At 39.8% G+C, this 26,199-nt stretch overlaps 1 protein-coding gene across 4 annotated transcripts in view; it reads left to right on the top strand.

The window, feature by feature from the left end:
* Positions 1–3,573: 3,573 nt before the first annotated feature.
* LOC105923906 (neurabin-1) overlaps positions 3,574–26,199 on the top strand; it is a 41,219-nt gene continuing 18,593 nt past the window's right edge. For 3 of the 4 annotated variants that reach the window (XM_036139291.1, XM_036139290.1, XM_036139288.1), the window contains exons 1-2: positions 3,574–3,736; positions 5,575–7,509. In XM_036139291.1, the coding sequence (XP_035995184.1) occupies positions 5,728–7,509 (1,782 nt within the window). In that variant the 5' untranslated portion in view covers positions 3,574–3,736; positions 5,575–5,727. Of the gene's footprint in view, positions 3,737–5,574; positions 7,510–26,199 lie in introns of those variants that run through there. The other variant, XM_036139289.1, reaches the window with a different exon arrangement.

The following is a 26,199-nucleotide window of genomic DNA, read 5'->3' as shown; positions in this document are numbered from 1 at the left end:
ACATAAGCTATGAACATGAGTGTGGATATAAGTAAGCTACAAAAAGCTTCACATATCAGATAACCACGTCTCAGATGGAATGTGAAGGCAGATAACTCCAGAGGAAATGCCTGAGGACTGAGACTTTTCTGCAGACGTCTCCTTGGATGCTTTAGGCCACCAGTGTTTGCACAGCAACGGCAGACAACATGGTTTCACAATGTTCTTCAAATTATTCGGACCAGTGAGGTACCGTAATGAAAAAAGATAAGAGAAAAGATCTTGGGAAGTCAGTATTCCATGTTTTAGCCAATTAAAACTTTAAGTGGGATAACTCCTTAGGCTACATAAAAAGATGATAGTGCTTTCAGAAAGCGCCCGACAACTAGAACACCATCTGTTCAAGGCTCATGCTGCAGTCTGCTTCATGTTTATCAATAATTAGTATACCCTTTGCATTGTATTACATATGCTCAAAGTATACAAATGCCTGATAATTATTCTATTAGATTGTTGTTGTTTTTTTTGCAATGAGCAATTAAAGTTCCTAATTCCATCAAAGAAATATATGTCCGAAAACGTCACGTGTATCGCAGGTATCACTAAAAGTAAAGGTGAGACATTGTCTTGCACTTCCACTAAACTGCTTTATGCAGCGTGTGTTTCCTGGGACAACGGGCTGGGTGATATTTCTGTAATGTAGGTTCTTTGCCACTGAGGAAATCAAGCTACACTGCCACTCAATTTCTTTGTAGACCAGCTCAAAAATCAGAAAACCTTTGCTCCTGCGTGGAACATGTGAACTAAAAAAAGGGAAATATAAGACGTCAGCAACTCAGTGAGGGAAATTCCTAGCTGAGGAATGGACTCGTTAAAAAAAGAAAGTAAGAAGAAAAACAGAAAAAAATTTAATTATACAAAATAGTTTGTAAAAATACATAAATAAGAAATGAATAAACAATAGAAAAACAAATAAAATCAGACAACAAAAACTTCACATTAGAATCAGTTCAACAGATTATTTTATCATTGTAAACAGACAATTTCTAAAAAAACTGTTGTGTACAACAGATATCTGCTTGTGACCCATTTTTAATGAGGTAGTGTATACACAACCGGCTTACCTTTTATTCGTCTAAGGAATACCAAAAAAGACAGTACAAAGCCCCGTGACACTAATTTCAGAGGGGAGACGAGACATGAGGAGACATCAGTGACGTGGCGTTTACTTACCATCTTGCAGCATAGAACTGGAAACCAGTCGTGCATCACATCCAGGTGTTTAACTTCTTCCTTGTTTTATTGCTTCATCTTTGAGCCCAGTGTTCCTGCTTGTTTATATTCGATGAGATGTCACTGCCATATCACAACAGCTCATTGGGCTCACTGCTATGTCTCTTATAAACATGTCTTGTTATGGGCTGCACCTTTTCTAGCAGCTGTGATTCTTCATCTGCTCAAAACAAAAAGCACTCCTTATAACATCTTGAACTATCATGCAAACAAAAAAAATGGATCATCTGGCCATGCTGTTCAGTTTTTGGCGCTTGATTGCGCACAGATGTACAGATGTTGCTGTTTTTTTTAACATTCAATTTTAGAATGTCTGGATTCAATGCGATAAAACAACATTAAGTAGTGCACAATTGTGAAGTTGAAGGAAAATTATGTCATTTGAATACTTTTTACAAACCAAGTCCTGAAAAATCTGGCGAGAATTAAATATTGCATTCACTCTGAAACCCATGTGCAATCAATTGCCCTCAGACATCATCTAATTAGTAAGGCCTCAGAGGTTTTGTTGGACAACATTAATGAACAATAAGCAATGTGATGCAATTGCTTTGCCGTAACATGGTGGTGGCAGTATCATGCTCTGGAGAAGCTTTTCGTTAGCAGGGACAAGGGACCTGTCATAGTTGATAAGAAGATGTAGGTCAGTCCTGAAAGAGAACCTGTTAGAGGCCGTAAGAGACTAGAGATGGGAACTAGAGATGGGATTGAACTTGGAGAGACAACAATAAAAAACATACAGAGCCTGGGCTACAATGGAATGGCTTAAATCAAAGCACAAACGGGAAAACGGGAAAAGGTTAATGGGCTGCAGAGCAAACTGTTGCTGCTTAGGGCCCCCAAACCAGTAGCCCCCCCCCCCCCCCCATTTATGCTACATTTAACATATATCAAACATTTTATATTAGTTTTTCTTAATTTAACCTTTATTTATACAGGTATTCTCATTGAGGGACAAGATCTCATTTTAAAGACAGTTGTGTTTGAGGAAACAAAACAACAACAAAAAATACAATTTCTATCTAGTTTATTTATAATGAGAATCCCATAAAATTTGAGTTGATGGTTTCAGTAGAGATTAATCAAAGGAGTATTATAATGTTTAGTATTTAAACAAACATCTAAATGAATATTTCTTTAAAGAAGCTATATGCAAGATATTTACTGGAAAATCAACCTAAATTATTCTCATTTGTCACGTTCCCTGTAAACAGTCGGTACTCTCCATTAATAATGTCATTGTCAAGTTTTTCTCCTTTCAAACCTAGAGGTACGGTCCGGAACTACTTCGGTTCGGAGTGTAGCCCGCGTCTACTTCCTGCTTCCTGAGCCAATCATATGAGAGTTCCCAGGGTTCCCAAAACAGAGGGCAGCATTTGATATTTTATGTCAGCAAAAGAGCAACAGCCATGAAACACGGAAGTTGGTAAGAGAATCAGACCAACAATAGAACAAAATACATTACATACCTATCATGTGGAAGTTAACACTCAGTGGACTTTCACAGCTGCAGAACTGTTGGCTAAATGGCGGGCCTCCATGAAATACATTGTGTGTGCTGTTCTGATTTTAACCACAAGGTGCCATTGTTACTTATTGTTCCTTTAATTTGTTTCTCCTTGGTTGTTTTGCTCCCCCAACCCCAAATCACAGATTTGGATTTTACCAAATTTGTGTGGAGATGCTATCTGTCAGGCCCCAAATATAATTCTGCTTAAGGCCCTGTTTAACCTTGGGCCAGCCCTGGTGTGCTTTTGCAGCAGGATTTAAAGATAAACAATGAGTTATTTCAAACATGAAATCATGAGTAATGTATTAACTAAAGGTTAGCCAACATGAGTTTATGAGCCTTACTCTTTTTTTATTGCTCAAGTTTTTAAAGCTACTACTCCGTCAGTGACACATATGTGGAAAAGGTAAATCATAATAGCACAGCGAGGTCACTGCTAAGAGAAGCTTAAAATTAGGGAACTTTATCATTGTTAATGGGAACTGTTTACAGTTTTAGTAAAATTACATTTTCTTCTTAGTAATGTTTTGGAAGTGTTCTTCAAGTAGAAGGTAACTCCTTTTATCTTTCGGCGCTTCGACGCGAACTCTCGTTCCCACGCCTCTTTTCTCTCAACATTTCTCGTGTTCGTCTGCTGTGTCGTGGTGAAACTCTTGGTTGGGGGAAAAGAAAAGGAGTAGTGGGTTACAGTCCTGGAATGTGTGCGCGCTCCCGGTCCCTGCGTGCGTTCCCGACTGGCAGCGGCGGCTGACTGACTGCCGGCGCGCGCGGTTCTCTGGCGCGCGCGCAGCTCGCGGCTCGCCGATCTGGAAGTGCAGAGAGAGAGAGAAGGCAGGGAAAACGCCGCCGGGAGCGGGGGATGATGGCGGAGAGCGAGAAGGAACAAGTTTGATACCGGAGCAAAGCTGGAATCGCGGGCGAGCTTTTCGGCGTCTAACTCGATAAGGCGGCTAGGTGAGAGGCTGAGAAAGTTGTTATTCACGTTTGTTTCCCACAGCAGATCGCGTTTGACCGGCGCGAACTACTTCAACGAAGCGTACTTGAAAGGCAACAATGAACTGTTTGAGGCTGAGGTACTAACGCTCGGGCTCTATTGAAGTGTCGCCAGACCGAGTTGAACTTTGTGTCGTGCTTTATCTGGGGGTGGAGTTGCCGGCGGTACCAACACAGGTTAACCTACCGATTTAAGTTAATTTTTTTCTTTTTAAAGTTAGTTTTCGAGCCTAACTAGTTCGGGTGAAGTTTAGCTTAAAGCTAGGAGTCCAACTATTCAAATCCACTCCAACGGCTGTGCACGCGAGCAGACCTTTCAAATCAGTGATTTGTTGCACCCGAACCTCTCCGGTTTCCTTATACAATGTTTTTTTAGTGGGAGAAATAAGAAACTATGGCTAATGTTTGAGGAAGGGGGCTAATAAAATAATAAAACCAAGGAAAGTGCTACTACTTAACACAAGGACGTCACTAAGAGGCATTGGTGTGAATTTTGTTGGATTACGTCTTCCCAGGGTTCCTCTGCAACCTTGAAAAAATATTAAATCTGGTTTTTGGCATTGTCCAAGTCTAGATAAGTGTGGTAAAACAAAAATGGATCAAAATACGCCGACGTCACTCCCTCTTAGCAGAGGTACAACAAGCCCGCTGGTATTTAGATACCTTTTATTTTTTACTTAGAATAATCCAAGAAAGTAATTAATTCAACTGCTGTGCTCTCTGGCATTTGTTTTAATCTTTTACAGTACTGTTAAAAAGTAGCAAAATTAGATATCGGAATTCCCAGGCCTAATATCTTATTCCATTTTCTAACAGATAAAATCAGAATTTCTTGAAAGATAAATATGTTTTTTGTATCAAGTTCACTTCAGAAGTTACTTGTCCAATTCATTTACCACTTTGGTTTTTGAGTAACTAGCAGAAACAAAAACTCATTCTATAACAAAAAAGGGCAATTTCAGAACTTTATTATTATATTTGTGTACCTTTTATTTGTTTGATAAAAGGATTTTGAACTGGTTTGGTGTAGATGCTAAACAATTGACCTAGGAAGTGATCGCAATAGTCCAGCCCAAATTGTTTTATGTGTTAGAGATCTGAACAAATCTTAACTAACCAAAAAAGATCTAAAATAGAGATAGTTGATCAGCACACTTCTAAAGTGGAAAAATAGCAAATGGCATCCAACAGAGGACAATGTTTTAAAGTTGCGAGTTCTTACCATTGTGGAAAAAGGCAGAACATAAAGTCTGAAACGTGTGTAATTGTGAGGTGGTAATACTGTAGGAACCCTAATTAACATATTTTATGTTTGTTGTCCAAATACGAGTATTACATTTCATATATTTTGTGAACTTTAGCGGTGATAATATTTGCAGGCGAGGGCTCCTTTGGGTGTTCTAAACACCTATTCATTTGAATAGGGCCATTAGAAATAAATGTCCTGAGAAAGACAATAACCTGTTCAAACCTTATTGTTGGGCTCTATGCTAAAAGCTGAAACAAGTTGTGCTTTTGGCCCATTTTCTTATTTTTCAGCCTGGGCTGAAACGGCAGCCTTTGGCCAAGTTTATACAGTTTATCTGCAAAAAAAAAAAGTTGATTTTGGCACAAGTTACGCTTTAGAAACACAGAATTTTATTGATTTAATGCAAAACAGCTCTTTTTATTTTCAATGTAACAATTGCAAATTTATGGGACTGTTGGCTGCCCAAGTCATCACTGAATGAAACCATTGTCATTATCTTTTGAATTTGCTTCTCGTCTGTGTTAAGACCTTTTTACGTTTCTTTCTTCAGATGACTTCGCTTGAAACGAGAGAACAGTGCTCCAGAAAAATCTCTGCCGGACCCATGGCGATGGATGCCTGAACTCGTATTGTCGTTCTCCGCCGAAGCATTTTACAAGAGCTGATTCGTTTTGGAATACAACTGCAGTAATAGACAACCAAGATGATCAAAGCAGAAAACAAAGGAGGGGAGAGGAGCCTAAGAAGCGCGTCCCCTCACAGAAATGCGTACAAGTCTGACTTCCACGCCATTAAGTGCTCCTTTGACGGGCCAAAGTCCGAGGACGGCTCAAAAACGTTCGCGAATGGATCCAGTGAAACCCGGGAAGAGTCGAGGGGAAGGCCGTTTGGAACCAGAGTGAATAAGATCAAGAACATATTCCTGCAAATGGATGGACAGCAACAGGAGCCCCAAGAAGTGAAACCAGCTTTAAAGTCCGATGCCCCGCACGTCTCCCCGACAAAGTTGCAGTTCCCAGTCAACGCTCACAGGGTTAACTTGAGCAGCGCTTCAAGCCCAGAATCCCACAATTTAGATAAAACACCCAAGGGGGAAGATGTCGAGATTGACAAAGTGGCTCTGGCGGAGAAGTTTTCTGTGACCAGGAAACTCTTTGAAAGGGGCATCAAAGAGCAGCCGACTGCCGACAAACAGTCCCCGAGCAGAGTGGTCAATCGCTTGTCCCTCGGAAGTGCCTCCGATGAAGAGAAAAGCACCAGGAGAGTGTCGGGAGGCAGGGAGAGCGGTGGCAAGTTAGAGCAGACTCCCACATCAGCAGCTAAAAGCTGCTCAGATGAGGTAGCCGATGGCGAAAGAAGGCATGTGTCTAGGGTGTCGCTGAATGCAGGGCCATTGTCAAAGAGGTTAGAAAATTATATAGTTCAGAATGACTCAGACGACAACAACACATCTGATGGGAAGGAAGGAGCGACATCGGCTAAACAACACAGCACCGCTCAGCACACACAGCCTTCATCTGTGTCTAAGGACGGCTTACACAAACCCACGTCTCCCGTCAAAGAGGCCGCCGACGCTCCGTTTGTTAACAGCGTTGCCATCAAAAGTAAAGACAGCAAATCTGGGTCTTTGGGATCAAGTTTTGGAAGTAAGCCAACATCCCCCGACAGCGCGACTGTCTCAACAAAACTTTGCCCATCAGAGCAAACGGCCTCGGTCGGCCACGGCTACAAGCTCCCCTCGTCGTCTGCGGATAGATTTAGCAGGACATCTGTCGGTGACGGGGGTAAACCTCCTAGTTCGCCCCCAGGGGAGGAGAAACAGCCTTTGCCGTCAGCTAGACACCCGGAAAAACCCAAGAGCAACGACGGCCACACCGGGGCCAAGCCACAAAGCCAGGCTTCCCCACCTGACTCCAAGGGAGGGAGCACGGTGCGGGCTGAGCTGGTGGTGGTACAGAATGAGTCCTCGGATAGCGAGGAGGAGGAGGAGGAGGAGATCAGCGGGGACAACGTGTTTGAGAAACAGGAACGCAGCAAAGACCCGCAAAGAAGCCTCAGCCCTGCAGACGCAGATCGACGGGGCCCAGACACCGTCAACGAGGGGAGAGTGCAGAAGACGCGCACGGGATCCGGTTTAGAGAAGGAGGAAGACAACCTGAATGTCAGTCAGGATGGCATCGATACTTATGAAGAGGATGAAGCAGCAGGAGAGGAGGAGGAGGAGGAGGATATACTAGCAAAGAATGTGGAGGAGAACATTCTGGATAGAGCCTCTCCTGTGGTTTATGGTATAGAGAACGCAGCATTTGTGGATGACAGAGATGTAGACCAGGTCATCAGGGAAGAAGAGGAGGAGGAGGAGGAAGATGAAGAGGAGGATCAAACCTACGGGGATTACGATGACTGTTATGAAGTCCCCGGTCTCTCAGATGAGGAGGAAGCTTCCCCGAAAAGGAGAATCAAGTTCTCCACAGATCCCATTTTGGTAAGTGTCCTGTTTTACGTCTGAAGTTTCTGCCGTTCGGCTCAAACGTCTAAAACACGGTATATCGTGTTTTAGACGTTTGAGCTCATCAACCACTGTCCGCGCTGACTCAGCAGCGGCGTCTGACCCGGGCGTCCCCTGTGGACCCACAACAAATTAGCAGAGTCTGAGAATGAACGCTTTCGTCTGCAACGGCCGCGTCACACGGCTGCAGCACTCTATCATCAGACGAGCTCTGAGGCCGTGCACAGGAAAATAATGTTTGGTTTATTTAATCTAGTTGAACAGGAAGACAGGTGGTTTGACAGCATGGCTCCTTAATCTGGTGAGAGCTGAGAGAGGAGTTTGGAGACAAGGCCAGTGTAGTAGTTACAGTATTTTTGGAAATAGTGTTGACTTTGCAAAGTTGCAGTTGGGGTTTAATGTGAAATTTTGTATTGCATAGCAGAAAATCTTTGCTACTTCTAGGTCAGTGGACGTGTTAGTTGGTAAAGTTGTTTCCAAGCATGCAAGGTCGTCTTGAAGATTATTTGGACACATTTTTCATGGACTGGATGCCTTTGTGGAACCCTGACTGCCTAGTTGCTTTGAAAAACCGGGAGTCTGCGTGCATGCTTGTACAATATTTAGTTTTCTGTCTGAATTTATGTTAGGGCTGAACAATTAATCGCATTTTCAATATAATCGTGATTTAAAATAACGCAGTTTCCAAATCGCAGAGGTCTGCAATTTTTGGCTATGTAACAGTTAGGAAATCAGACACGTCCTTTAGTGTCAGTAAAATGGTTAAAGTGGGTTTGCCTCCACATGGAAGAGAAGACAGTTGCAGCAGTGAGATATTCTAATTTTATTACTTGTTTTAGAGTTTGTATAATCATACAAAGCATTAAGTACAGGTCAGTCAGTTTAATACATAGACTTGCTTGTTGGTTGGACTTTGCACTTTATGTTTAACAAGGATTGATGTCCAATTAAATTAAAAGCTGTTCTCTTGAATAATATTCTGATCAATAGAAACATTAAAAGTTCATATTTAAAATAGTCCTTGTTTACAAACATCTTTATTTAGAGGCCATTTTTGTTGCTTGTGGTTAATGCGGAGAAAAGTCAAAATTGCAATTTTGATTGAAATATATTGTAGACAGAACGCAATGATTACTGCAGTTTAGATGCTGTGGGTCTTTTAGCAACTAATCCACATGGCGAGGAAACAAATTGATTTGTTGTTTGTATATATTTTGAATCACATGATAAATTAAACTGGGAAAAAAAAAATCGCAATTAGATTATTTTACAAAATCGTTCAGCCCTAATTTATGTTGCTTTCTTGTCATCGATTGGTGCCGCGGGTTAGCATCGGTGTGGTATGGATGACTCAAGATGTTTGTTTGAATAAGCTTTGGGGTTTTCTCGACATGCTGTAAATAATGTGCTGCAAAGGTGCTTCGTCTTTTGTTATGCACATTGAGGAGAAATACTTCCCGTCACCTTATTATATTATATTTGGACCAAATATCGACTCGCAATCTACGATGCAATGTTTTGTAAGCGGTTATATTTCAAGTGTCGCTCTGCCTCCTAGTTAATGTTTGGCTAGTTGGGTACATTTAGATTTTAGTGACAGATTGGGATGCTTTACAGTGATGGAACATTTATCATGAAAAAAAAACAACTAAATTAAGAACAAATGAGTTGTGGCCTAATTGCAACAAATATAATCTTTACGGTGTTCAACAATGAAACTGTAATCGCACTTTTCCCCCCCAATATCATGCAGCCCTGAAGCTGCTGGTTATATTTTTACGTCGCATCTGTTTGAAACATTCAGAAGGGAATAATATAACTTTGAGCTTTATACTTCAGTTTGACGCCTACGGCATTCACTGCAGTTCCTATCTTAAACCGTAGATGGCGCTGCAGGGGAAATCTGCTTGTATTTAACTGGCAGCAGAAGAATAATCAGGACCACAGCTAGCCTCACAAGCATTGCTTTTTTTATGCCCTTTTTGTTTTTCCAAATCTATCAAACATTTAGTAAAATGTATTCTGTCTGTGTTTATATTCAGCCTTTCGTTTATTTGGAAAAACAAAAGTGCCCGCTGCTCTTCCTGTTTAGCGAGCACCCACTGAGCTTTATTATACACTGGAGTGCTAATCACCGTCTGTTTGAATGAGTCGCTTTGAAGCCACCAGCCGCCATATTGGTACTCCCTATTTCCCCCCCAGTAACTAGGGAATATGTGCGCTACAGCATCGAATAACGAGGATTTTCTCATGTTCAAGGGAGGCTTAAAACTTTTTAAATGTCTAATGCCATATAGTTTTATGTTATGTTCTAAAAATATCAAGTACTGAGAAAGTCATGTGCTGAAATATTTTGCATTTTATTCATTTAAATATATATGTTTAACATTTATAAATAACAATATACAAAAACACATATTTACATATGTGTATACATATATATACATATACACATACTTATATATATATATATATATATATATTTAATATGAATAACATGTAAAATATTTCAGCACCTAATTTCCTGGTAGTTGATAGTGTTAGTTCATCCACTGACTGTAGAATTACCTGTGAAACGTTTTCACACAGCCAGAAAACTGCTTGTTGTTGCAACCAAAGCCTATGGGATTCTGTGAGAGTAGGGAGTAGCAAGATGGCGGCCAGTGACTTCAGTTTTTCGGCAAAATCAGCACTCCAGTGTATAATATAGCTCAGTGCGAGCACCGCACTACGAGGGTGGTGGGGACAGCGCGGCCATCGGAAACGACAGAAGAGAACCCCCTACACAGTCAATGCAACCCAGTAGTGAAACCCTGCTGTCTAAGACAGAAACGACGAGTTTAAACCCGGTGTTGGACCTTATTTACCCGTGGCGCCATAGACATAATATAAGAGTAGACGCGTCATTGGGCGGGTTCTGCCTATGCTGCGATGCGTCAGAGCGTCCGCCATCTTAAATGTGGCAAATCTGCAGTTACTCAGTCACTTAAACAGTATCAGAGGGACTTTAATCTCTGAATATACTTTGTTTTCGTAGTATTTTTTTGTGTAATATTACAAGTTTATTTTCGTATCCCTTTAGCTTCATTCTCCTGAATTTATTCTCCTAAAGAATATAAATATAAAAATAACCTGGCCTATTACTCCAGGAGTGAAATAATTCTGCAAACTGTGATTATTCTGGAAATGTCCCCCCTTAATTCTTATAATATGATGTTTTTATCATAACATTATCACTTTTGTGTTTGTTTGTTTATTTTTACTTTATTGACCTAGGACTTTTTTCCCTCACATTATTAATTTTAGCTCTTTAATACTCACCCAAAAAGTCTGTTCCTAAAGGTTCACATGTGACACGGTTTTATGAAATAATGAAGACCATAATGTTTAAATTTAACACATTGAGCCTTTTATTCATAACACATACACACACAAATATATATATATATATATATATATATATATATATATATATATATATATATATATATATATATATGTGTGTGTGTGTGTGTGTGTATTTATTGCAGCACAGGAATGAGGCATCTTCTCTGATCCACGTTCACAATAACAGAACTCAACTTTTTTCTGCCACATACAATATGGCGGTGACGTTGACGTGCGTACCTGCGCCCTATGACGCGTCTACGTATATATGTCTGTGCGTGGCGCGCTGTCCTACCCTTATGTGAGATCGTATGGTGTTGCCCTCCAAATTAAGGGTTTGCTGACAGCCTGCTACGTGAGTGGAGGATGTTTTTGGAGCCACATCCATGTTTGACGCTTTCATGTGTGACAAAGTTGCATTTAGCAAAGTGAAGTGTTTATTTTAGACGAGGCACTGTTACGTCAACATCATTTCTTGATTTACCCCCTCTCGGGTAAGGTCAAGACGAGAATAAAACGCGTTTTATGGAGCACATTGACCGTAGTACAGTTGTGGAATTGTGCTGACCCGATTCCTCCCCTTAGGTCTGTAATGACATCTGATGACGTGCAGAGCTGCTTTACAGAAGAAGCTTGCTATGAGTTTAAAGAAGGCGAGTTTGCTCTACTAAGTGAGAAACACCAAAAACGCCTTGTGTTTTCAGAAACATATTTAATAAAAGCTTTGGACACAAACGTCACCGGTAAATATGCACCATAACGTCAGCTCATATGTTCCAGGCTAATTGGTGTCTTTTCTAATCTAAGCTCCATGGATTTAGCCAATTGTTGCTATTACTTGCTTGCTTGTTTTTGGTTGGGATAAAAGTAGAGACTACTGATATTCTATCACTGCAACAGCTAACCAACATTTAGTTAAAACAAAAAAAAAAAAACTCCCATATTTTCCAACACAAGCCTTCAAAATGTGTTGTTATCTCAGGGTGTGGATCACCAACCCACCCACCCCCCTCCCTACCCTCCCAGTTTCCATCCCGACCATCAGGGGGTCCTGAGAGAGGGGACCAGAGGCCGACCCAGAGTGACGACACAAACAACAAACTGCTTTATGTGCCTAAAATTGACTTGGGACATTTAAAATATCTGTCCTTACAGTCTTATAACGAAGACTGAACGATTTTGGAAAATAATCTAATTGCGATTTTTTTTTTCTTAATATTGCGATTTAATGCAATTTTTTATTTTTTTTCCCCCAGTTTAATTTATCATGTCTTTTTAAACATATACAAACAACAAATCAATTTGTTTCCTCGCTGTGCAGATTAGTTGCTAAAAAACCCACAGCATCTAAACTCAGAGCAGAAATGATTGCGTTCTGCCTACGATATATTTCAACCAAAAATGCAATTTTGACTTTTCTCTGCATTAACCACAAGCAACAAAAATGACCTCTAAATAAAGATGTTTGTAAACAAGGACTATTTAAAACAAGAACTTTTAATGTTTCTATTAATCAGAATATTGTTCAAGAGAACAGCTTTTAGTTGATTTGGACATCATTCCTTGTTGAACATAAAGTGCAACCAACAAACAAGTCTATGTATTAAACTGATTGACCAGTACTTAATGCTATGTATGATTATATAAACTCTAAAACAAGTAATACAATTAGATTATCTCACTGCTGCAACTGTCTTCCCTCTCATGTGGAGGTAAACCCACTTCAAACATATTTCTAACACCTAAAGGACGTGTCTAATTCCCTAATTGTTACATAGCCAAAAATTGCTAACTCTGCGATTTGGAAATTGCGTTTTTTTAAATTGCGATTATATTGAAAATGCGATTAATTGTTCAGCCCTATCTCCCATTACAGTCAAGAGCACAGAGGAGACTCTATGAGACAGGCTGTTGATCTAGGAGAGCTGGACAGAACCATCCGAGGTCCCTGACCCATCAGCAGGACCGGTATCTGCTCCTTTGTGTAAGGAGGAACCGGATGAGTTCTGCCAGAGTCCTACAAAGTGAGCTCCATCGGGACAATGGCGTTGAGGTCTCTGACCAAATCCCATTAGAAATAGACTTCTGGAGGGTGGCCTGAGGGCCCGACGTCCTCTAGTAGGTCCTGTGCTCACTGCCCAGAACCGGGAAGTTAGATTTGCATTTACCAAAGAGCCCCAGGATTGGCGGCAGGTTCCACACTGTGGTGCCCTGTTCTTTTCACAGATGAGAGCAGGTTGACTCTGAGCTCTGGGAGGAAATACCCCAGGATCTTATCTGCCATCTCATAAGGAGCATGCCCCAATGTCAGGCAAGCATGTAGGGCACACTTCTGAGTGCCATTTTGAGTTGCTGCTGTGACATTTCAGCAAACCGGACAAGCTTGCTGCATGGCTTTTTCTGCTTCACCTTCTCAGGGAAGCAGAAAAAAACATTTTTATTTTCATCAAATGATGTGGTATCCTTTTGTTCCTAACACATCACCCGTTCCACGTCAGCATGGACATCCAGCATGGTTTTTTCCCCCCCAGTTGAAATCTGATGTGTTTTGAAATCTTTAATTTTTTAGCAATATATTTGGACAGCTGGATGATCTCTAACTGCCCTTGATGAACTCCATATGTATATTTTTAGTGGGTGAGATGCTAAAGCTAAAAAATGGGGAAATCTTAGGGAAAAGTGAGGAAGGAGACTCTGACGAAGACGGATAGTTTGAAACATTAGCCTATATAAAGTTTACACATAAAGCTGAAATCTGATCAGGCCTCCAGCCCTTTCTGCCCTTTGCAATTGTCATTTTTGATTTGTTTTCCGCCTACATCTCTGCCTGTAGACGGACTAGCTAAAGCTTTCCGCTAACAGTACACATTTTCCCACAGTCTATTAGTCAAGTTGGCACTGGAATAGGAGCCAGTGGAGCTTTAGCTGACCAGGAGAGAAGAAGTGCTTTGTGCTTGTAGTTCACAGTAGAATTAGATATCCTAGGTCTTCCTGACAGATGAGATGTCCTGTGTGGAAGAAAGATCCTCTTTGTGAAGCAAAGCTGCGTTCAGCGTGCAACAGCCTTATCAGGGTTAAAGAGGGGAGCTTGGAAGAAGACAGCTTCGAGGACGGTTGGAGCAGAAACACAGAAACTGCTGCCAGATGCAGGTATTGTCTCCTATTCCACATGTGCAGCAGATCACAGAACAGCAGAAAATAACAGCATAGCATTAAAAGGTTGGCCTTTTCTGTTGCACTTACATTTTTAAGACTCTCAGACTCGTTTTTATGTCAGACAGAGATGACCAATGTAAATACTAAATGGGGTTTTCAACTGATTTCATTTATTAAGGAAAGAAAGCGATCCTACCAAACATACTAGAAACAGATATTGGCATCTATCAACGCGGATAGGGTTACAAAGCCAGTTATAGGACTTGGTTACTCCAGCAAAACACAGAGACAGCTGTTATCCACAAAGGGAGAAACCACGAACCAGAGGTGAAAATCTACAGGAGTGGTCAGTCTACCAAAATTACTCCAAGGGCTCGTCAACGACTCATCCAGGAGGTCACTAAACAACACAGAGCGTCATTTAAAGCACGGCAGGCCTCACTTACCTCAGCTCACGTCAGCGTTCATGATATAAGAGAAAGAAACTGAGCAAGGATGTCGTCTGTGACAAAAAATAAAATAATGCTGACTTAAAAAAAAAAAAGACAAAAAACACGGCAATATATTTGGCGAGACGAGTCCTTTGTTGACCTACAGGACTTTTAGCAGAAAACCCTGAAAGATAAAATGCAACCAACAGTTTGCAGGCTTAAGATGAAGGTTGCCGGGTTTACACAGTGGGACCCTAACTATGTTTACATGCAAAATCTATTCGGATTAAATAATCGGATTTTACCATTTATATGGACACACAATTAAGCCGATCATAATGTGCGTGTAAATGCACCTGGCTTTATTCAGAATATAAACACTTTGACATGCGGAGCTAACAAGTTCCCCTTAAAAAACACACAGAAGAAGTACTTACTGCTTTGTTTTCTATTTTTTGTAGTTTAGCAAAGACATAAGTGTTTGTTTGTCTTCCGAGCGCTCAGGCTGGACTTGCACCAGGTTCTAATAAAGGTTGAAACGTTACTGAATAAGCAACAGTTTTGAGCTCTTTTAGTTTTCTCAGCAGAAAGGTTGTATCGGGAGCCCCAACAGTTTTCTTTCCACTGTATTTCTGCCTCTCACCAACGTGGAAATGCGTCACGTTTACGTCCACCGCACATCCACACTCGGATCAGTTTGCCACATTCAGAATAACTTGAGCCTGTTGATCGGATTATCAATCAGCATAAACCACCCCCCTCATTTGAATGCATTTTTATTCTGATTTGCCGTTTATTCCGATTACTTTTGTCCGTGTAAATGTAGCTAATGATCAAAAAGGAGGCTGTCAAGTCCACATCTGAACGGTAAAAACAAAACAAAGTGAAGGTCTTGTAGTGATCATGTCAAAATCTGATTGAGTAAACGGGTAGTTCATACCCAAAAATACTTTAATGTGGCTGAAATTAGCAAATATATAAGAGTCCAAATTCCTCCAAGCTGTAAAAGACTCACTGCTTGTTGTTACGAATGCTTGATGGTAGTTGTTGATGTCAAGTGTGGCACAGATTGATAACGTTTTCTCCCTTAAATACATAGTTTGAGAAAAGCAGCTGTATTTCCCCAGGTTATCTTTGTCTGATATTAAGATTAGTTTGAACTGAAACATGTTACAAAAAAAAAAAACAAATACAGTAGAAATCTGTACCAAATGTTTTACATTGCTGTGTGATGAATCTGAATCTTTTCAGATTATTGATGTGATTTAGAGATGGATGATATAGCCGAAACTTTTATCCAATATATTTGTGTTAATTTTTGGCTGATACAATATAATTACAATATCGATATAAACAAAATAAAAGCCTCCGAAAGAGTGTCAAGAGTGCCCACAACAGATGCCTGTATAAACTTATGTTGATTGTTTTGCCATCTTTCTAAAACTCCTCCAATATAGCATTTTAGAAACATTTGCTTTAAAAAAGAAAACATATAAATCTACATGAAACCCAGAACATCAGTCAGTGACACATGGTGTAATCATAGACTGTGTTGTATATTGAAATATCGGAAATGTCATATAACCTTTATTAAGGCTGGGCAATAATTCAATAACAATATATATCGATCGATTGACATGTGGTTCAATAGAAAAAAAAGGGTGAATAAAAAGTTCAATAAAAGAACAATGCCTTCTAGCCTATCATGTAGGTTAATATTACAGTCATTACCCCCAGCCAATTACAAATGCAGACACCGAAAAGCTCCTTCTCCAAGCGTCAAAGAGATTTTTTTTCTTCTGTTTTTTATGATTTACAGTTTTGGTAAAAAAGTTGGTTGAATAAAAGGGTTGTGTTTGAATTCATTTATTTAAAAATAGGTCATTAAGCAACAGCATAAAACGGCCAGGGTTGCACTTATGTTCTGAATCTTTTGATAATTATTGATATTGATCAACATGATTTCTTTATTATCGATATGCTCATTTTCTAAATCGTCCAGCCCTAACCTTTATTAAATAGTTATATTGCGATGTATATTGATATTGAATTATTGTCCACCACTAATTGATTCTATATTTTTGTACATGAATCTGACCGGTCTGTCTTGTAAAGTGCCCTGAGATGACCTGCCACCCCTCAGAACATGTCTAAAACTTGCCAGGACTGCTGTGAGACATAAAATGACTACAGTCAAACTTTTATTGGACATAAAAATTACCATCATTATCAACACTTTACAGCAGCAGTAATGTAAATGGGCGTATTCAGCAGACCTCTTGTATCTTTTTTCCTTGCGTAATCTGGAGATCGCTGTTCCTCTGCATGTTAAAAGGACAGGAAGAAAGTCCTCAGTTCTTTTAATGGTTAGTGTGCCGCGTTGTGGGCGTGTCCAGTTATGGAGGACAAAGAGCCCAGTCGTTTTCAAGGCACCCGTCTTGGATATCCAAACAGGTTGTCGTGGTGTTTGCTTTAGGTTGAACTGAAGGACGTTTTTAAATAGGAGTCAAAAATAAAGTTAAAAGGTCAAAACATGAAACCAAGATCTGCACCTGCCGCCTTTGCCCCGCCCACTATAAAAAAAAACAAAAAGCAGGAAGCTCCAACTGAAGGTTTTAGGCCAGCGGCCGCCGTGTGTGTTCGCTCTAAACAACAGGCGTGGTGGAGGATTTCAGCTCATTGCTTTGTTTGTTTAAGTTTTACACATTACAATGTCTGATTTCCTCACTGAGCAAGCATGCGGCTCCTGCAATCACGTTTACTTCCTGCTCACCTGCAGCGTGTCTTTGTGATCTGGTCTGTAGACGTTTCACCTGTTTTCAGGAAGGAACACGCGTTCGAGAATCGTTTTACTTTGAGTTCTCGTTGCTAAATGCTTCCATGTTGTATATTTTATGCATGGATGTATATTTTAGCAAGCGGGTCATTTTACATCTGGATTACTGTCAGTACATGTCTGAAATAAAGCCAGACCAAAAGAACTGCCTCCATCTGCAGTTGAATTACCTTTTATTTTATTTTGCTTTTTCTTTTCTTGACCGAGATTTCTCAAAGCAGATCTGACTTCCCTTCAGCCACCTGGGCTGGTCGGGGGACACGAGAGCGCAGAATACTAATGGACTCGGCTCAATGCTGTTTGTTAAGCCTGTATGCCATTAGCTTTAAGCTGATTGTTATCACTTTGAACATTTTTCTGATTCTTAACACATTACCTCCCTCTACTAAAACAACAGATGCGCTTTGTCGACAGCTTTAGGCACTTTTGCCAATCCTGAAATAGCTTTTGTTGGTCATTTATAGACAGACCAGTTCAACCTGTCTATGTACTCTGGAAATTTGATGCTTTTCTCAAACGTAAACTCTTTTCTTTCCCTCTCTCTTTAACGTTTTGATGCTCAACGATGGTAAAAAATAAGTCTGGTTCGTAGATCCGCTGAGAGATTTGTCACTGGCTGACTGTTCTTCACATACCTCTGTGTCCCAGAACGCGATCCGCTTATAGTCGACCATATTTCAGTGAAAAAAGTCAAATGAACCACGTCTTTCAGTTAAACGCGAGTGTTTATTTTAACCACAAAGACAGCTTGTTTGTACACTATCTACTCTGAAGAAAAAAGATAAATGGTTCCTCATCAGAAAATAAGTGCAGTTTCATTAGGGCTGGGTATCATCTAGGATGAGCCGATTCGATACGATTCTCGATACATAGCTCAGCTTGATTTGATTCCAATATCGATATTTATTACTTTGAATTAATGCTCAGTGATTCAATCACCAAATATTATGTTTATGTTCTATTTATTGATCAGACATATTAACAGGAAAATAAAGTGCATTTGCTTCAATGCATTTAACGTGTCACAGAAACCAAAAATGTGCCCAAACATCTGATTTTAGGGACAAAGGAGCTTTTAAATCCTGTCGGCCGTTCCACAAATTCGTCTCACTCGCTCTCCTTCGCTGTGAACTGTAATGGTTGCGCTGTAATAACGCCCCCTAGAGGTTGGGAGGTATATCGATATTGAAAGCCAGAATATCGATATTAAATCGTTTTTAAAAATATCGATATTAATCTTTATATCGATTTTTATGCACAGCCCTAAGTTTCATGTCCTTCTGGTTTGGTTCAATTATCCATCCATCCACACACGGACGCAAACGCACGCATTGTTTCTCAAAAACAAGATTTAACCTGTTTTCATTATTCGCTCTGTTTGCGCCGCCCTTTGAATAGGATAACATGTCATGGTAGACAAAAGCAGTCAGTGCGGTCACAAAAATCTGCGGCAGGTGGAGGTCCATGGGGAGTCTAAGCTGACCCCAGTGGACAGGTACCGATGAAGAAAAGTACGAGGCCATGCAGCCAGTGGAGCAGATTGAGAAGTACGGTCAGGGGCAGGTGATTGTAGGGCTGCCGGATGTTTTTGGAAAATATAACTTTTTAATATTGCAATGACGATATCAAATGCAATTAACCTAGAGTTGCCTTCCTAATTGATTTATTTTATTTGATGTTCCCATCACTTCCTGAGTTTGAGTTTCCTCGACACCAAGCTGTAGATCAGCTAGGCGGCAGTGAAAGTCCATCAGAGGGCTGTGTTTGCCCAGCTGGCCCAGTTACCGACTGCGATTTCATGGGTTGTGCATATCTCTTAACCTGACCCTAGCCACATTGATATCGCTCCGCCTAGCTTCACTCACATCCATCTGGGACCTCTTCCATAGAGAGTGATTTCTCCAACCAATTTTATTGTCCAGCCAATCAGGACGCAGGGCTGGAGTTTCATAGATGTGACGTAGTGGAGAAGCGACCGTGAAAAAAAAGCAACGGCGGCTCGCATCAAGGAAGCAAGCGTTAACATTGATGCTGCTATTTCTTCCGTGTTGTCCAATCTACCTAATATTGTTTCATTAAAAGAACATCAGAGAACGGCTCTGAAGGCTTTTGTTGGTGGAAACCATGTTTTCAGTGATGGCTGCAGGCAGGAAGGATCTCCTGTCTGTCTTACAGCAGATCTGGAGAAACCTTTGACTGAAGACACTCTGTTGATGTATAACAGTCTGATGAAGAGGATGCTCAGGGTTGGCCATAATATTCTTAACTTTATGAAGAATCCTTCTTTGCAAAGTCATCTCCAGAGGTTCTAGTAGAGTTTCCAGAGCAAAAACGTCTTCATCAGCTTGTTGAGCGTCTTTAAGTCAGCTGCTCTGATGCTGCGACCCCAACACATGATGGCAGAGGAGATCACGCTCTCCACAGCAGATAATTCGCTCTTGACCGTGCTTTCACTTGTAAATCACTCGCTCCATTCACCTTTTTCACTTTTTGTGTGGACGTACCTTTAGAAAACTAAAAATAAATACAGTACCACCTTTTAGACAAGCTTTATTAACAGACCCTTCTTGGTAAAATCACTGTAGTAAAATTATTTAACATTTAAAAAGGAGTAGATTATTATCAGACCCCCCCCCCAAAAAAAAAAAAAATTGTAACACAGAATTGTGGGTGAAATTAAAGTTTTTTTGTTCTTGTTTTTGGTTTCTAATATCTGCTTAAAGGTTATTTTCTAAAGATGCTTTTATATCTTGACCAACAAGCCTCAAAGTCTAATAACTCATATAAACATAAAACATATCTAACATATAATATTGATTTATTGAATATGAATATATATCAGGTTCACCTAACCACGTTTGCTTTCAGAGGCCAATGTGGAAAATTACTTTAACTCATCAGTTCTTAAAGTACGTACAAAATATCTGCCTGGCAGGTGAAGCTTGATGTCAGAAGACGACTCTCCCTTTTGCACCCAGAAAGTCCGGTATGAAACAATTTAAATCGGCAAAATGGTAACGTGGCAAAAGAACAGCACCCGTTACTAAAGGGAGACTTATTTAAAATTCATGGTAATTGAGTTTCCTCCGTCTGAGCGACATATCGTAACACGGCTGTGACACTTTATCCAATGTTGTCTTCTCGTTAGTAAAAAAAATTAAATTAAAAATATTCCTAAAATGCGGTGACTGTACTAAGAACTTGGCTATTTGAGATGCCTGAGATTTTCCTCAAAAAGCTCAGCGTGTGGATACACTCAGTCATGTTGAAGAGGCTCTTTGGATCAAATTAAAGGGCTGCAGACAGAGCAAGGCTTTTGGCAAAAAAAAAAAAAACCTCTTTCACTCGAGGCCTTTCACTCTTGCCTTTTTATTTGTATACCTGCTTCCTAAAACAATCTTTGTCAGCAAATCATTGTGAGCTCAGCCGACTGTTTATAATTTTAGAGGCATGTGCGCAGGAAGCACTACAGATATATTATGCTGCTTTTCCTGGTGTTTAGCCAGGATCGCAACCGGGCTCCACTCCTTTTTTTTCCCCCCTAATTATGCTGTGATGTCCTGGCTGCCACCCCTGCGCCAGCTCACCCTCACAGCATGTTTTAATTTGTTGTCTTTTGGTGGTTCAGTTTACATTACAGGCCCCCCGATCCAGTGGGCAGCCCTTGTTGTTTTTCTTTTTGCTCTGGCAATGGGTTTTCTCTGGTTTGCCTTTCCTCACTGCTGCTGACTCATTTCCCATTCTGGTATTCTAAATTGTGGGGGGGGGGGGATGGAACGAGTTTCATTTTGGGTGTGGGCATGAGTGCATCTGACAGGGCACAGGCTATAAAGGTAGTAAAAGATTAAATAAATGCTGAAATTATCAGCAGGTAATTGACCAGATTCAATGTTTATGTTGAAATGTACAGAATGCTGTTGACATGATCGAAATCAATAATCAACGAGAGCAATGGTTCTGACGGAGTTAGTTTGACTTTTAAATATGGCGATGATACATGTTAGCCCTTTGTTCTGCAGTAAAATAAAAAATAACAAAATAACAGGTGGTTTTAATTTGATCCCGACTTTGAACTGGGCTTGTTCTGGAGGTGGAAAATGTGTCTTGTCTGGTAAGAGGGGACACTGGCCTTTGTTTAAGGACATTATTTAACTGCAAGAAACTAATGAACAGTTCAAGTTCTGTCTTTCTTACCAACAATGGTGTGATTGTGTGCTTGGGTTTCAGCAAAGTGCAAACATGTTTCCTTTCTGGCTGCAGGAAAGCTAGACATGACAGACCAATAGAAGATGAGGAGAAAAAGTGGAGCTGCTAAAAGCTAATGCTACTGACAGGCTGCACTGGTCCTGTCAGAGTTTTTAATCGTCTACATATGCAGCCTTTAATTAAGTCTCTAAATTAAACATCATATTTCTGCCACATTGTCATAAATGTGAAGCTTTACAGCTTTTATGAGAGTTTGAGAGGTCAGCTTAAAAAATTGCACTTGGTTGTTCCAGATGTTGTTAAAAATTAGGAAATAAACTTCAAATATTGAGTGCCTGAAATGTGGTTAAAGAAACAAATCGTTACTCAATTATTTAAAGATCAATGACTAATCAATTATTTATCAATATAATATGTGATATTAAACTAGAAATATTTAAAAAAATATATTTAAAAAAAATGTGTTTATTAAACAACTGGAATTATAAATAAATAAAGGTCAAACCAAATTTGAAGTCATAATATGATAATATGTAATAGTTTCCATATTTAAGCAAATATTTTGTGGCTAATTCTTTGCAGCATGGTGAAATAACTGAATTTGTACTGTTCTGGTACATAAAAAGTGCTTGAAAATGTTTGCACTGCACATTTTTTTTAACCAGAGGAAAATCATAACTATACATTTATTTGCCAGCGAAGACGAGGTTAAACTTGAGGTCCAATAAATAGCATCTGGCTGAAGTACAGACTGTCCGCTTTAATCTTTCATTGTTACTTAGGAAATAAATGCGGCGCCTTCAAAGTTCACACATTACATATACATTCAGTGTTGTACACAATTAACATGAAGTTCTGTATGGTAGTTTCTATTGCTCAGTATAAAATGGTTACGGTAGTTTTCTTTGCTAATTAAAATATACAGCTTGGCAAGTCATCCTGGTAACGTACTGTCTGCACTGCTTTGGGCCTCATCCAAAGACTACACAGTAGGAAGAATGAAGGTTCTTTAATGGTTAATTTCTCAAACACTGCCGCCTTTTCCCCCCACAATGAAGTAGATTTCATCGTTTAATCTTGAGGCAGATGCTTCAGCTGTTTTTTTATTTTAATTTCATAAGTTGTTTTAATGCAATCATAGAAATCTTTTTTTTTCTTTCTTTTTTTTTTTATTTACAGAGGTTATCTTTGCTTTAGTCCGAAGCAGTTAATTGTTGCTGCTTTTTCATAGAACTGTATTCTGAATTTTAATGTCCTACTCTGTTTGTTGTGGCAAAAAAAAAAAAAAAAAAGGAAATTCAAAAGGAAAGAAATCAAAACGAAGAACGGGAGCATTACATTACATCCTCCCACATGTTCAGGTTTATCATACAAAGGCAGCACGCTGAACATTTTGCCAGGTATTATCAGATAAAAAAAAATACCCTCCATCCATTTAAATTTGCAACAGCTAAATTCAACTGTAAAGGAAAATTGACCTTGGCAGCACCGAAGTGCATCTTGTTAATTAATGCAAATCAGTTGCCGCCTCTGAAGCCCATGAAATGTGTTAAAACGCAGCAAGACAGGACAGATTACTGGACTATGCTTCGGTATAGAACGGGTCCAGAAAGGATTTTGTTTCTAAATACTCTTGCTCTTCATTCTTTCAGACCGTTTCAATTTAAAAATGGCCTTTAAGCTCCTCTGTTTATCTCTGCAAGTCTTTACTTTTCATCCCGTGCAGATATTGCAGTCAAATAATGAACATGCTTAGAAGTCGTTCCATCATTTTTGTGACAGAGTCACAGTGACTTCATCCAGACACGGACTAATTATTCTCAAACAGAAGGTTTTTGTTGGCCGGCTCTCTGTTTGGTTCGTCCTCAGGCGGCAGCTGCTCATGGAGTCTCCTCCACTCAAATCTGCTTTGTTACCAGTTCACAGACTCACAATTTGATTTACTCCTGTCTTGATTCGGCCAAAGAGAGGTTTTTACTCTCAAAGTTCAAATCCAGCATCATTGTTTTTTTGTTTGTTTTTTTGGGTGGGTGGGAGTGGTTGTACACTTGGTCATGAAACCATTGAATTGTAAGTTATTGAACCGAAATGCAACAATATTTTTTAAAGCTGAACGGAGTTTGTTGGTTTTTATTCTTTTGTTCGTTTCACAATAATTTAAAAATAGCCAAAATGTGTTTCTTTTTTTATTTTTAGTTAAATAGCTTGTCAGAGTAATCACAGTGGTACTGAAGCAGTTGTTGAACCAGATGATGTTTTAGCCAATTATGAGAATAGTTGGGTTAAACCAGACTTCTGTGCAATTTTTACCTCAGCTTCACTCAATTGGATGACATTGTTTTATTTCATACACACGTTTTATAGTTATTGGCATCTGTCAAGGAATAATATAGGGGGTTACAAATCATTATTTTATCTTTGCTGTCCACATTAACCTGTTTAGTGTTTTATTATATACAGCTGCGCCTAAAATAGATCAAAGCGGCGCTGCAAAATGGGTCTATTGGCAAATTCTCCAAACTAACAGATGTTTATTATAAGATGCCCAAACAAGGACAATGTAAACTGCCTAAGGCAACTGATTTCATAAGTAATCTCTGCAAATGAAACATAAGATGCCCTTTTATGGTGCTGTATGTTGCAGGGGTAGAGTATACTAGCTAAGCTCAGAGACCTAATTTCTCCACACCACTGTTCTGGGTTTGAATCCCGGCCTGTGGACCTTTGCTGCAGGTCTGCCCCCCTGTCAAATAAAGGCACCACTAGTGCCACAAAAATAATAAATGCCATTTTAATGACTACTACTGCTCACCTTAAATAATTCAACCCCTTCATGACAAGCATCTTTAGTACTTTTTTAAATCTTGTGAAAATTAATCTAAATAGATGTGCAGCTACAGTCGGTGAGACCAAAAACGTCATAATGAGGTCGTCTTATTTATAGCAAGTAAAATGGACTAACTTAGACATTTCTAAACATTAACATTGACAGTTTTCAGGTGGATTATATTGTTTAATCCATCTTTCCAGTCTTTTGATCTGCCTGCCTATACTACTGGGGGAAAAAATCCAACTGAATCTTGTCAGTTCTATATGTACTTTTAAAGTTGTACTTTAAAAATGTACTTTTAACGTTTTAAACCATAAGGTCAAGGTAACTTTATTTGTACCCGGGGGTAGATTTGCTTGCAGGTAGAGTGGGCTGCATGCACACATTACGCGGCAACAACACTGACAGAAGACAATGACGTAAGAGTAAAAACAACAGTGCTCCAGGCGTAGAGATATAGATAAAAAGTACGTAAAGGTACCATCAAAATACCGTTGATATCATATTACAGAGTAAAAACCACCATATCAATAAAAACAACACAAAAAAGCTGGGCCAATAAATAATTAAATAAATAGATTAGGAAGGCCGTGCATAATTTAAAACGATTAGTCTACAAATAGCCTGTTGTGTTGTTCAGGATCTTAATGGCTGAAGGAACAAAACTGCCTCTGTACCTTTTGGTTTCACCTGCAGGCATTTTAAACCTACGGCCTGATGGGAGAGGCAGGAAATCACCATGCAGTGGGTGGGATCCATCTTCTAGGATGGAGCCCACTAGCCTCTGTGGCTGCCTGGTGTAAAGGGTTTCTACACACTCCACTATCCGACCATTTATTCTGGTTGGTTCCTTAACCCTGGTCAGTCTCATAAAGTCTATAAAATCTAATTTCAAAAACTGTGAACCCCTAGTTTTCAGTATACTTTTTTTTATGTAGTTTATATTGAAAGTTTACATTTTCTACCTTTTTTCATTGTAGCAAAATAAAACTAATATGAATGATTCTCCAGTGGAGGCCTCGTCTCCACAGCTGTACTTTCTCATTCAGCCACTTCTTCAAAGTGATCCGCTGCTTTCCAACAACCCGGCAACAATTATATCATTGTCGCGTCTATAGGCAGGGACCAGTTAACCGGCATCAATGTAAACTAAGAGTTTTAAAAAGTTTGCTTTTTAAAAACAGCTAAAATGTTCCACCCCATCATTCCTACGCTCTAACGTCCATTTTCTGTCACGCCAGAGGAAGCGTTGCAGTGACGAGGATTTTCTCCGGCTGTGAGAGGGGGAAGAAAAAAAAATTCCAACATGTGAAAACATTCAGTAAAAAAAAAAAAAATTTCAGTGATTTACAGTGAAAAAACAAAATCCAACATTTATAAATAAAATTTTTCCTCAGATAAAGCATCAGTGCTCCAGCAATACTTCTGGGTTTTGCCACCAACGATTCTCTGCGGCGCTCCTTTCCGATGGCTTTGATGGCCGCTCTATGTTCCAGGACATTTTCTGAAACCAAGCCGTTTGTTGAACTTTGAAATACGCTCGGGATCGTCGTGCCGCTTGAAGGCCGTCTCGAGATTTGTTTATGTTTTCGTTGCGGTCTGAAGTCCGGGAAAAGATTGGACAAATTATTCTGCTCTTTCTCTGCTGCGCGTCGGAGGAACGGATCTAAGCTGCATCAGACTATATGCTCAAGACTAATGTTTATAAAATCAACACTGCTTTAAAGGGTTAAAGGTTGTGTGTTTTTCTTTGTAAGCCGCCTTCCCCTCCAGGTTTATAGAAAAGTATTTACAAAAGAGAAACAAGCTTTTAAAGGACC

The sequence above is a fragment of the Fundulus heteroclitus genome, chromosome 7 (genome assembly GCF_011125445.2).
Source record: "Fundulus heteroclitus isolate FHET01 chromosome 7, MU-UCD_Fhet_4.1, whole genome shotgun sequence".
In the NCBI taxonomy this organism is placed as follows: Eukaryota; Metazoa; Chordata; class Actinopteri; order Cyprinodontiformes; family Fundulidae; genus Fundulus; species Fundulus heteroclitus.
Note: the sequence above shows the minus strand (reverse complement) of the source record. Positions and strands in the feature narration are given on the sequence as shown.